A 13,361-nucleotide genomic window follows, 5' to 3' on the forward strand; every position below is an offset into this window, starting at 1 on the left:
TTTTGACTTATGATTCTTTAATTCTGTGCTTGAGGAAACGTACTCATTACGCCTTCAGTGCTAATGCACAACCAACAATTTCCCTCGGGTTTTCTACGATTTGTCTAACGGTATCTCATTATTGTATAATTCCCGTAAATTTCCAAAACTGATGTTTAAACGTCGAACACTTAGAGGTCTTATTAGAATCATTCAAAAAACATACAAGGACAAATTGCTAAAAATATTTTTCAACGGTATCAGAACTTTGGCAGAACAGAAATTCTGAATAATACGGGGAAGATTTTTGAAAGAAAGTACAGGCTATCAAAAGACCTTTATAACCTCAGAATAATTGTGAGTTTTGTAGTAATGCTTAATGTAAGAGCATATTATTCGTATAAAGTAAATGAGAGAGCATATACTAAAATAGTATGGATACTGGATTTGTTTAAAGATAAATAACGTAGGCGTTTATACTATGATACGTCACGACGATGATACTTTAGGATAGCCTTTTGACTACGTCGCATTTTTTATTAAATATGCACTAAATTTAAACATTTAATACTGGCGCTTCAGTAAAATGCCAATGAGAACTTTTCGTTATACTATAGAAGATCTTTTAACGAATAAAACATGGACAGAAATTTCCATAATTGAGTTGGAAATGGCAATATTAAATGACTTAAAACCCTTTTCGCTTATAGAAGATGTTAAGTTTAGAGAGGGATAAAGATGAATTCTATTATACACAAAATTTTAAATTTCAGAGTTTCTGCAAATAGAAATATAAAATGCTACTTACATATTGAAGTTTTACTGATATAAAAGATTTTGAACAGTTGTTTTCAGAATTTTAAACACATGGTTGTTAGCAAAAATGTTCATACAAGATCCACTTGAAGTTTGATTAAGTGTATCCCGAGTAATATTGGTCATAGGGGGATGGCTCTTTCTTGTTTTACTAATGCGGATGTAAAAAATATTTTCCTTACTAATACCTTTTTTGAGAGAAGGAGGAGCATATTTGATACATTTTTACTAAAAGATGTCGCTTAATCAAAGTTGTAGTAGTTTGAAACTCCGTCTTATTTGATTCATTTTTAAAAATGTAACCATAGGTCTACGAGCAGTTCGACACACTCAAGGTGATTATTAGTTCCTCCCGGGGTTCCGAAACTGTAAAATGAAATAAACATTACAAATGCAGTATAAAAGTTACATTCAGAACATATAGAATACCTCTGAGTTTTGCATGCACCTAATAAGAGCTCGATATGTGCATCCCTGATGAAGCATCTGACTTCATTTTCAACAAACTATCTTAAACGTTCTGCATAGCATCGGCAACCTATGACATGCGTGCCAGATCTGACACGCTGTATAATTCTCATTGGCATTCTACATCACTCTACAAAGTGTAAAGCAAAGATAAATCGCCCTTCTTTCCTCTCTGCGCTGTTAGGAAAGTTTAGTTGTCAAAATTTCGTCACAGCGCTTAATTTCTATAATGAACACTGTTGTTAAAATAGTTAATTTCATAGTGTCTTGTTCTTCATTGGTACGCAGGCAATTTAAATCTCTTTTAGAAGAAATGGAAAGCGAATATGTAGATCTTCCTTTACACAACCCTGTTTTTATTGGCTTAGTTGAGATAATGCCTTGAATAAGTTTGCGTCATGCATGGAATACATTACAGTTTTTTCTAATGAAAAGATAATCAATTCTTCCAATTGAACGATAAAGAATGGTTATGTAGATTGATAGTTCTGACTCGTATAACTCAACATCTCAGTGCAATAACGATTGCAAGGAAAGGGCCAAACAGTGCTTGAACTTTCTAAATACTGGAAAGGCTTTGATACAAAATTAAATCATTTTTTTCGTGCTATTAATACTAGTAGCTAAAAATACTTCGTCGATAAAAAGCGTTTCCAAATATATCGACCTTAGATAAAGATGAACTTCAAACCTAAGTTGAAGCACTTGAGGAGAAATTTTCCAAAAGATTGAAAGAATCTGAAGCTTGTATGCCTTTATTTTCCTTCCTAATCAAATCAGATTTAATAGACCTTTAATAATCTCGTCCTGTTTCTTAATTTTTTGAGTGTATGGAAGTTGATAATTTTGAAATGGAACTTATTGAACTAGCATCTTCAGAATTATGGAAAATAAAATTTATGGAATTACGAAAATATCTGGAAGATAACTATAACGATAAATCGACAGCAATTTTAAATTGCTAGATGTCAGTTCCGGAGATATTTAAGTGAAGAAAATTGCCTGTGCTCTGCTTTCCACTTTTTATTCCACACAGCTAAGTGAATAAATCGTTTCTCACATGAAAAATATTTTGAGTTCACTAAGAAGTTGTTTAACAACAGAATATTCAGAGTTATGGGTCAAATTGAAAGTCGCTCATTATACACCTGATATTGCGATATTAAGTGATGCATAATTCATATATAGTAAAATTATAAATTTGTATTTCTTGACCTCTATTCCCTAATGCCGCATGCATTGCCGCGGGAATCGAATTGTTTCAAATGTTTTCTACCGTGCGGCATCCTGAATTATATTAGTAGACTGGCTTGGCACACTACAGCTACAAGGTTGCCGACCCGTGGTTTAGACAACCAGTCTCTCTGAGCCTGCGTGACCACCTAAGAATTATCTGTAGGTGCTTCAGTTTGATATTTACTATGAAATCGATGTTGTATTGCCACAACCGACTCTCCTTAGAGAATTTTAAATTTCTATAAAATTTTGCATCCACCAATGAATATCATGCTTACATTGTACTGCCGTCTAGAGTTATGATTGTCACCTAGTGGTTAAATCTACAGTTGCGTGACCGGGCCTATTACGCAAAATTAGAGCTGTTCTTTAAGTATCGCTATGCATTTTTTAGCTCTGTTTAATATATTAATTATTTTACTATAAATATCGAGATCCAGAAGGACATTTTGAATAACTCTATATTTAGCAAAACAATCTTTTATAAATGCCCTGCATGTAGGTGAGTATAAATATAGAGTGTTCGAAAAAGGAGGCCACAGACTCTGTATTTTATTTATTTGTTTTAGACAGGCATTATCAGTAACAGAGCTTCTAAAATGATACAGATAATTGTATGAAAACAGTTCAATAATTTGGGTGGAAAGGTGCTGTAATTATGAAATCTGACTTTTTGTGTAGCTCTAATATTCCAGCTGAAAAAATATTTATTACACTTTGTTGAGTTATAAAAATTTAACGTACCGTTATGTGCAAAATTCGCAGAGATGCAGTTAATAAACACTTTTAAAAGGGTAGTTGCACATGTAAACAACAGTGTTGCTTTATCCAAGACGAAACCTTTAAACGACAACACGAGAAACTTGTTTTTTAGCGACTCTCTAAATTTATTTATTAACAGCCTCGTTTGGAACGTTACTGTCTGCACTTGACAAGGATAACAAAAGCGAGAAAACGATAACTAAAAGGAATATATTTTATCTTTTTGCATCCACATCCAAGGTATCCCATAGTTATACGACATCGATTTCTAACTACCAGCGAACTGTATAGAAAAAAGGGGTACTAATCTTGAATGAAGCCCAGCACACTTAACCGGCATAAGCTAGTGTAATGATTTTAGCAAGGCCCTTTGGGGAAAGGGGCATGTGATATTCGTTTGTTTTGGATTCTTGCTTGGTTTCGTGGGCTCTCGTCATGATTAAAACGCCTGCATAATACTTGACGGCACTTTATTTTTACTGGATAACATGAACAAAGTAAACACGTATAGGTAGGACACAAAATTAATCAAAGCGTATTATCTTGCTTGCTCTTCTAGCCGCGTTAACATGCATAACAATGTTTTCGCTATTTCCCCTTCTTCGGAGTGAGCCGCCTAGGCGGTATAGTGGTTAGGGAGGCCTGCCTGCGATACCGAAGGGCCCGGGTTCGAACCCCGGAGAAAACATGGATGTAATTGTCTGTCCCTTCATAAAAAGCAACGGTGGCTGGCTATTGGGTGCCTCAATAATAAGAGACTACCCCATCTGGCCTTAGGAGTGGCCGATGCCTACATAGGCAAGTGCCCGCCATTGGAAAAAAAAAAAGTTAGAAATTATTTTAGTCATTTCTAGATTTAAACTTGCTTGTTACCTTAATTTTTTCGTACGTTATGCTAAAGAAAGTTATGCCCCTTCTTACGTATTTCTACACAAAATGCGGCTCTGCCTAAGTGCTTGTTAAAAGTGTGGGCTTAACACTTGAGTCTTTTTCAGAGTGTGTGTGGGTGTCAGTAGGAGAAATGTGGGGCGTGCCGGTTAGGCTGAATGTGCATGTCCAGAGCTCGTCGAATCTTGATAGGGCACATTGATACAATGCACATTTATTAAATAATCCTGAAGGAAAGAAGAAAGATTTTGGAGCCACCACCACAGTTGCATTCTTTTTTAAATGATCCAAAATCACTGTCAATAGCTTCTTAAAGCATTTAAAAAAATTTTAATTACTCTTAGCAAATTTATAACCAAATTTATTTGCTAGTAATTACTGGTAATTACAATTATAAATTATTATGAATATGTATACATGGAAAATCTTTGCTCAGACGCACTGGCTGTTTATTTATGATTATGAGCGTAGAAAATACTGAAGTTACATAATGGACTCATTTAAGGATGAATCACTTTATTGAATATTCCGGATAGTAAAAAAAACCAAGATTCACTAAAATAGTATCTTAAATCTACACTGGTGTGCAAAACTTAAGCAACAGGTGTACTTTTGGCCATAACTCCACAAATAATCATCTGAGACATGAAATTCAGAAATGAGAGACAGCATTTTGTATTTAAACGATGACAAAAGAATAGTAGCGCAAAAATGAATACAATTCATACAGTATGGAATCAAACAAAAAAAGGCTTTATTGAACTCATAGTATCGTTACACATGATTGTCTGCACAAGAGGAAGAACAACAAACAGATGTTCCTTAGTATGGGATATGCCTTCCTGCTACTGCAATGGTTGCTTCGCCCCGTCGCTTCATACCCAGCACCATATTGTCCAACAAATCATGAGGTAAGAAAGTCCATTCCTCAATCAGCGTCTGTTCAGTTGTTGGGTGTTCCCCGGATGATGTAATCGTGCAGCAAGGCGTCTGCCTAAAGCATCCCACACATGTTTTATGGGATTTAAATCAGGGAAGTACGGTAGCCAATTCATTCCAGTGATATCTTCACTTTCCAGTAGCTTCTGAAAAACAGTAGTCCGGTGTGGCCGTGTATTGTCATCCATAAAAACGAAATCTGCCCCAATGGCACCTCGGAACAGATGCACATGGGGAAAGATTACCTCCTGACAATAGCGCTCTCCGGTTACAGAACCTCTGTCGAAAACGTAGAGCTCTATCCGCCCTTGCAGCATAATGCTTCTCCAGACGAGAACTCCAGAACCACTATAACGGTCTCTTTCCGTGATGTTGCTGGGATGAAACCGTGTCCCTACCTCTCTCCAAATCAACTGTCGTTGAGAATCTCTTGTAGCACTAAAACGACTCTCATCCGTAAAGAGGACAAAACTCCATTGATGAGATATCCAAGTTTGTGCTCCTTGCATCACGGTGGCGCCGATAGCCAACTTTCAAACGGATGCAGCGTTCAAAACGGCGGACCTTCTGCAAAAGGCTACCTTCTTCGTCTGGATACGGAAACATCTTCACGCAGTTAACCGCGACACTTGTTGCCCCGTTGTTGTACACACTTGTTGAGCTATAGCGCTTGTTGACTGGTTTCGGGCTCTTTTTGCTTTCAGGACGATATATCGGTCATCCACAGCAGTTGCTTTCCTGCGGCGGTAACCACCAACCTTTCTAAAAACTGTACCTATTGTTTGTAAGGCATTCCAAGTGCGCAAAACGACACTTTTGTTGATTCCGAACTCTTGAGCTACACTGGTGACACTATGCTCCTCCTCCAGCTTTTCGATCATTCTTTCACGTGCGAAGTTATCCAGGTGATTTCTTCTAGCCATATTTCACGAAAGAACTCATCTGTACTTGCATCGAATGTCTTTAATTGCGTCTCCGTCCTTCCTTTTATTGTAGTCTCGAGTTGAGTGCGCCGACTGCACGTGTTTTGTGTACACTCACGTCGCCTGTGACGTTTTGTTCCTGACATTTGCATACGCATGACCTTTCTACTGAACTGCGTATTTATTGTACTGATCAAAAGAACCCCTTTTCTGCAATTTTATAGCTATCTGATTAAAATTTACATTGTTGCTTAAGTTTTGCACACCAGTGTATTTGCTATAACTTGCATATTATTGCTATAACAGAAATATCTAAATATAATTTTTCCAGAGTTGCTTTTTTTCTCAAAGTAAAGTGCTTTCTTTCTTTTTTTTCCAGAAAATTTTCAGTGCCAGAATAATGGAACTTTCATCGCCAAAAATAACTCATGTAGCTGCTCTCCAGGTAAAGTTAATCTTTACTGAAAATTTAAACTCAATCTAAGTAATCTGTAATGAAACATGAAATATATTTATTAAATTACACCATATATTTTCAAAATATGATGTCTTAAACTGCGGTTAAATTTATGGTATCAACAAACATTTCTATGGAGTCACAAAATTATAAGGGAATATTAGCTTTTTAAACCAGTTATAAGTTATAGCAGTAATTTATGCAAGAGGAAATTACGCATTTAAAGAAGCAAATAAGGGTTGATACAGAAGTTAGTTGACTTAAAAAAAGTCCGCATTTCAACACGTTTTAATACTATTAGAATAGAAATATATGCAATAATCAGGTTTAGTCCAAAGAAATTCATAATGCACATTTTTAATTACAATTATGCTGCAGATGACATGCGCTTACTCAATGCTACCTCAAAACAAACTAAAACATAAGAGCACGAATAGCCTTTCGGTAGGAATCACTGACACGCTGTATCACATAGCATTTTTTCCCACTGACTCTGGAGGTTCTCCGCATGCATGTAATTTCAAGTTAACTTCATAATAAAACTCACAGGATTTTACTTCTGGTAATCTATGTGATAATTCGTATTAAGAGTGATAGCTTTTTACTCCATGTTAACTGAAAGTCTGCCAGAAAGAGGAAAGTAATATTCCATCTTACGCAAGTATAACAAAATGGTAGTGCTTCCTTTTCTTCCAGATTATTCCGTAAAAGATCAGCGTAATGGCTACTTTGGATAACGACAGTGCTACACATTCAGTATTTAAGTACTGAGTATTTACATAAACGTTGCAGCTTGGAGCGTTGTAGCACGCATTTGGAAATATCTTAAAAAAAAAAGGAGAAAACGTAACTTCATACGTTTCTGTATTAATTTCGTTGCGATTTTATGAGATTTTTTATGAGGGTTTTCTGAACATTTGATTACATATATTAATAGTTTTAAAATATAGTTTTGTTTCAAACTTCATATCTTACTGCGCGTTTTAGTAATCTTTTAACTGAAAAGCTTTAAATATTTTCTCTTAAAAATCTTTGTTGCACTTATGACTCCAATACTCATTTCTTAAATATAAACTCACTTAAAGGCATGTAAGTTACTTCACAAATTGTTAGGGAGTTATCCCTCTAGCTGCTTTTAGTTGGCCATCTAAAGAAGACAATGATAGAAAACTTGAAATGTCAATACTTTTCTACGCTGACGCTTCATAAACAGGCAATTTGCTTTGCAAATGTACAATACCAAATTTTCTAAAGTTTCTCAGTCATTATATCTAATTACAGAAGGGTTTCACTTATCTTCAAGGAGAGTGATGGGATTCGACGTAGCCTCGCCTCCGAGCAATACCACTTCCTTTTCAAACGCATTACAAATGATCGGTGGAGGCAGCTTTCAAAGCACCAACGCATGAATTGCAATTAGCATTCACTAGTCTTTAAATTTGTTGTGTGTGCTTTCTATTTAAATTGTCTTATGGTCCGAAAGGATATATGTCATATGAATTAAAGGGATCGTAGAGCAGTGTTTAACTTAACTGCTATTGAAACTTAAAATAATTGTTAAATGCATGGAAAATTTCGAACTTAAAGTTTCATTGAAGAGGAATTAAAATTTGCATTGAATTAAAACTTCGTTGCTATTAATGCATAAAATGATAGGTTCACTGTAGAGGCTTGATGCTGTCATTTTAGTTTTATTTCGAATTTTACCCGAGAATTAATTGTGGCCACAATTTCATGATTTCAAATCATTAAATACAAAAGGATGGCTTTACAGTGAATTCATCTCCTGCCTCTTCCAGTCTTAGAAGAATAAAGTGTCCCTATGTTACACTTTTTAATTACACGGGGAAGATGTAAAGGGTTGAAATGTAGAAAACGTATCTTAAAAAGAGGCGTTATCTATTCAGTCTTTACTATGTTAATGAAACTGATACTATATTATGAAGCTGATTATTTTTAAGTCCCATTTTTTGACTTGAAAATATAAAAATATGCGTCAGTGCCAACGTGACAACAAAGAAATTACCAAATGGTACATGTTTTGCAGTTAACAGTAAGATTAATTTGCATTCGAAAATGACTATGTTAAAATGCGAGATCTCATATGAATCCTAAATTTAAAGAGTGAAAATTAGCTGTTGATTCATTCACACTTATAAAAAGCTGCTAACAAGAAGGAGAGAAAATGATTCATCGGCTTACACCTGAAGAGATATCTCACATATTAATCTACCGAATGTTTCATCCAATTACTCAGCCAAGACTTACGATAAAGAAATTTCACGACCAAGACTTTTGTTTATTTTAAAATTAATTATGTTTTTATTAATATTTAGGTTACACTGGAAAATACTGTGAAAAGAAATGCCCCTTAGGTTATTTTGGACAAAACTGCGTTAGAAGATGCCAGTGTGTAAAAGGAAAGTGCGATCCTCGTACAGGGAACTGCAATTGTTCCATTGGGTATACAGGGAAAAGGTGCGACGAGAAGTGTCCAAACAACACATTTGGGATGGATTGTCAGCATGTTTGCAACTGTAGCAGTCGTACTTCGTGCGATCATGTGAATGGTTCCTGTTTATGTCCCGCAGGGTATACCGGAAAAAGGTTTGTAGAATTACGAGAATTCGCTATTTTGTCTTTCTATGTAGAACTTCCACACATAGTTTGAGTTCCGAAAGCGTTTAGGCCAATTTTGTATAAGACTGAAAGTGAACTTTTAAGTGTTTAAAGTTAGCCACCTAGATCAGCATTTCTTTATCCGTAGTCCTCAGACCTCAAATGATCCTTCAAGCTTGCCCTTGTGGTCCTTCTAGGTTCCCAAAAAGGACAAAAAATTGAATTCAAATTAACTGCACTGCAGCTGAAAATTTCGCAGTTCGGAAATTACACATGTCTGTTAGCTATCACTTTTTCTCCCAAAACTAACATTTCATGAAATATATTACCAGTTACCCTACTTTCGGATTTCCCAGTTTATTCTTAAGCATAATTTATTATTGGAAATCATATAAAGAGCACATGATTGCGCAATGCTCACTGCCCTTTCATTGCTCATCTTTGCTCACTGCTCTTTCATTCATTTCGAAATTATGCCATAATTATTCATATTTTATACTGACCTGGTATAGTTAGCTATAAGTTTTAGGAAAAATTTCTGATACACGGAATCAATCCTCTAGCTATGGAAGTTACTCTGAACTTAAGGAACCGTGGACACGAAATTATTTACTGCTGGGTTTCCCAACATGTAGGAACAAAAGACAACCAGCTGGCAGAGTGGAATATTTGGCAATCAGCTAGGAATCAGAAGGAGGAAACTCTTTTAACTTGTCTCAGCATAGGTCACTCTCGGGTTGCCCATAATTACCTGTTAAAAGTTTGATGGTGAATCTATTTGCTTAATTTGTAATGTACTTCTGTTCGTGTGTCGGATTTTAGTAGACTGCCTAGTTTTTGGAAGACTTTGCCAGAAGTTCGGTGACTGTCATATGACTCTTGACCATTTAATTGGAAAAAAGGCAAAAATTTTAATGTAAATAAACTTTAAAAGAAACCGGATTTTATCATTAAATTTGATTGAGTATTAATATTGCAGAATTTGTTTGTGATTGTGATAGTAATATTGATGATGGCATCTAGTGGTAATCGTAAGCCCTTCAAAGGAAAAATACTTTTGCAAGTATGACATGAGTTATTCTTAATTTGGATTTTCCTTACATGGAAACTAAAATGAACCAAAATCTCAATGCGTTGTATGTTACCAAGGGCTTGTAAACAAGTGCATGAAACTCGTGAAATTCAAAGGGCACTCTGAGACGAAATAAGCAAATGTTTTTACAGCTATCGAATTTTTCCAAATAAGTGTTTAAGAACTCAATAGAGATTAAAGTTGTTTCTAATACAAGTTACACAACTAAACAGGTCTTACAAGGTTTCCAAATTGAAAGTCTTCATATCTTGAAGAGCTGGACACCTCATTTCATAGATGAGACATTAGTATTTCCAGTTACCAAAGGTATAATAACTTTTAATGAAATATTAATCTAAGAACGCTGATTTGATATCACTGTCAAACGGTGCGCCAAATCGGTGACATGGGTAAAACGTGCAATCTATTTTATATCAATTGAACAAAAGGATGTCTCTTCTATTTATTTCAGGCAAAAGATATAACAGACGTTTAGAATGATGTACAGTTCATTTTTACAAATACAAAAATTCGGGTTTTCTGATAAATTGAGTCTAAGTTTGTTAAATTAAATTGTTAACAAGTTTTAAATCACTGAAGTTCAATTTCATCAATGAATTTGTTATTAAATGGTATTGATCTTTAAAGTGAAAAAAAAAAAAAAAGAAATTCGAAAATTTAACACTTGCATTATTTATTAGAAAACATACCATACAATAATACAGAAAAGCAACTCGAAGTTTGAATTTATAACATATCTTTATCGAAATAATTCTTATATTACGCCATATGGGAAACTCGGTTAATTTTTTTCCTACGCATAAATCAAAGGAAGGTTAAATCATGTAAATATACGTAATTGTTGAAATAAATTAACATAAATGACATTTCTGAGCTTCACATTTTTTAAGTGTTTAAAAACGTATGAGAGATTATACAAATTAAAACACGGAAATACAAAAGGTAACAAAAATTTATATACATTATGTTATAAGGCATTTTCTTCCGCCTTTCAGCATGCCTTCGTCTTATAACGTTTAGCATACTCGGCACGTATTCGAGAGGTCCAGGTTCGAGTCCTGGCGAGGGCATTGCTCACGTTTCGTGTTTCCGCCTTCAAAAATCCTAATGACTCTACAGTGGCGCCCGAACTAAAAGGGGGTGGATGAGGATTCTTCACCAAGATTTGGCGACTGGGTCCCCTAATCCCACAGTCATCCTTTAAAAGGGGGGAGCAAATAAGGTATTTTTTTCCTCCTTCCAGCATGCCTTCGTGGTGTAACGGTTAGCACACTCGGCGCGTATTCGAGAGTTTCAGGTTCGAGGCCTAGCGAGGGCATTGCTCCTTTTTCACGTCTCCAGCATAAAAAAACCTTATGTCTCTACAATGTGAATATTAATGTTGAATATATTTTTCACATACATTACAAAATACGCAGTTTTTTCTTAAACTACAAATATGAAAGACTATAATATAAGACTTTTCTTTTCTATAATTAATGCTACAAATATGAAATGTAAACATAATATGCAAACAGAGCTATTTTATATCAGTTAACAATGGATAATATTATTAAAAATATAAATTTTTAATACGGTCAGAATTCGGATTTTCAAATAAATTAGTTTGACATTTTATTAAATTGAGTTGTTAATAAGCTTTAAACTGCCTGAAATTAAATTTTACAATACTGTCAATCGATCACTTTTGCGTTGAACCTAAACATACCTAAACAAACCTTTTCATAAACTAACCTTTTATGAAGAAGCTGACTGAAATACAATGTTCCTCAATGTAGTCTAATCTCGAGCTTTTATTTCTTTTGTCTGTTTTGACTGCTCATGGCGCTATGATGAACTGTTGCTAGACACGAACGAATGCTAGATGCTGGCTAAAAGGTTTCGAGTGAAGAGCCGACACACCTAATAAACATTAAATTAGAAAGATTTTTTTAACATGAAGAGATGTGCGTTGCGGCTGTCAAATTAAGGTTCAGTGTGGAAAATCCTCTCTCGCACTCGACACTTGAAACAGGCATACAGTTTACTGATTACAAAATTCTGTAATACAGAATTTATTTCTATTTCTTTAGCTTCTTTAAAAACTCTAAAGTATACGATATACTAGGGTTCTTCAACCTTTGGCCCGCTGAGGGCATTTTAGTGGCCCCCCATTTGAATTTGAAGAATTTTAAGAAAATTGCCTTGTCAGCTTTTGGTCGTAAGAAAAACATTTTTCTCTTATTCTTGATATTTAAAACATTTTACTGGCATGCCTTCTATTATTTGAGATAAAATTTTCTGAAAATGACGAATTTTTCATAAATTTCACTTTATCTTATGTAATTTTAAAAGTAAAAATTTGACTACGCAGAAAATCTCAATTCCATAAAAAGGTTAGATTCTTATTTCTAACAGGTATGCAACAAATGTCAACTTTCGTCAATACTTCGCCAGAGGTGATCTTGAGCGTGTCGATACTATAGAGGGGAGGGGGAATAAATTAACAGAATTCTGTTTCTCCTACCCATTCCAGATTCTAAAATTCAGAAGCGTTTATGGTCTTTGAATGAGTACATAACGGCAAGCCGCGATAACAAAAAAACAAAAAAAAAAAAAAAAAAAAAAAAAGGGAAAAATTGAAAGAAAAGTGAGATTATTTTTAAAAAAAGTGGCCAGATATTTATTTTTTTGTTGTACATAAGGGTAAGGTAGTTTGCCTTATTTGCAACAACTGTGTAGTTGTGATGAAGGAATACAACATATAGAGACATTATGATACTAAGCACAGTGAGAAATAGTTTGCATTGGAAGGTCATTTTCGAAGTGATAAGGTGTGTGAATTTAAATCAAACTAAATTTTCAGCAGCCTTTCTTCCTCGCATTGAATAAAGAATCTGAAAATGGTGTTCGTGTTAGTTACATGATAGCAGAGAAAATTGCTAAGCGTGGAAAAACCTATGCTGATGGAGAATTTGTAAAACAATGTCTTCAGAGTGCAGTTGATGTGCTTTGCTCATCACAGGCTCAAGTCATATGGAATATTACCTTGTCTGGAGTGACAGTAGCGAAACGCATAGAGGATCTCGCAACAGATATGTTCAGTAAATTAAAATCCATATGCAAAAATAATTGAGTTTTATTCTATGGCGATGGATGAATCAACAGATACTGGCCAAGTAGCCATTTTTATTCCTGGCGT

General features: G+C 34.9%; 1 protein-coding gene across 2 annotated transcripts in view; it reads left to right on the top strand.

The window, feature by feature from the left end:
- LOC118200239 (uncharacterized) overlaps positions 1-13,361 on the top strand; it is a 94,253-nt gene that overhangs the window by 24,465 nt on the left and 56,427 nt on the right. For both annotated transcript variants that reach the window (XM_035372181.2, XM_085809190.1), the window contains exons 5-6: positions 6,391-6,456; positions 8,805-9,075. In XM_035372181.2, coding sequence (XP_035228072.2) covers positions 6,391-6,456; positions 8,805-9,075 — 337 coding nt within the window. The remainder of the gene's footprint in view (positions 1-6,390; positions 6,457-8,804; positions 9,076-13,361) is intronic.

The sequence above is a fragment of the Stegodyphus dumicola genome, chromosome X2 (genome assembly GCF_044657685.1).
Source record: "Stegodyphus dumicola isolate Sdum_Otavi_A_Nest chromosome X2, ASM4465768v1".
NCBI classification, from domain to species: Eukaryota; Metazoa; Arthropoda; class Arachnida; order Araneae; family Eresidae; genus Stegodyphus; species Stegodyphus dumicola.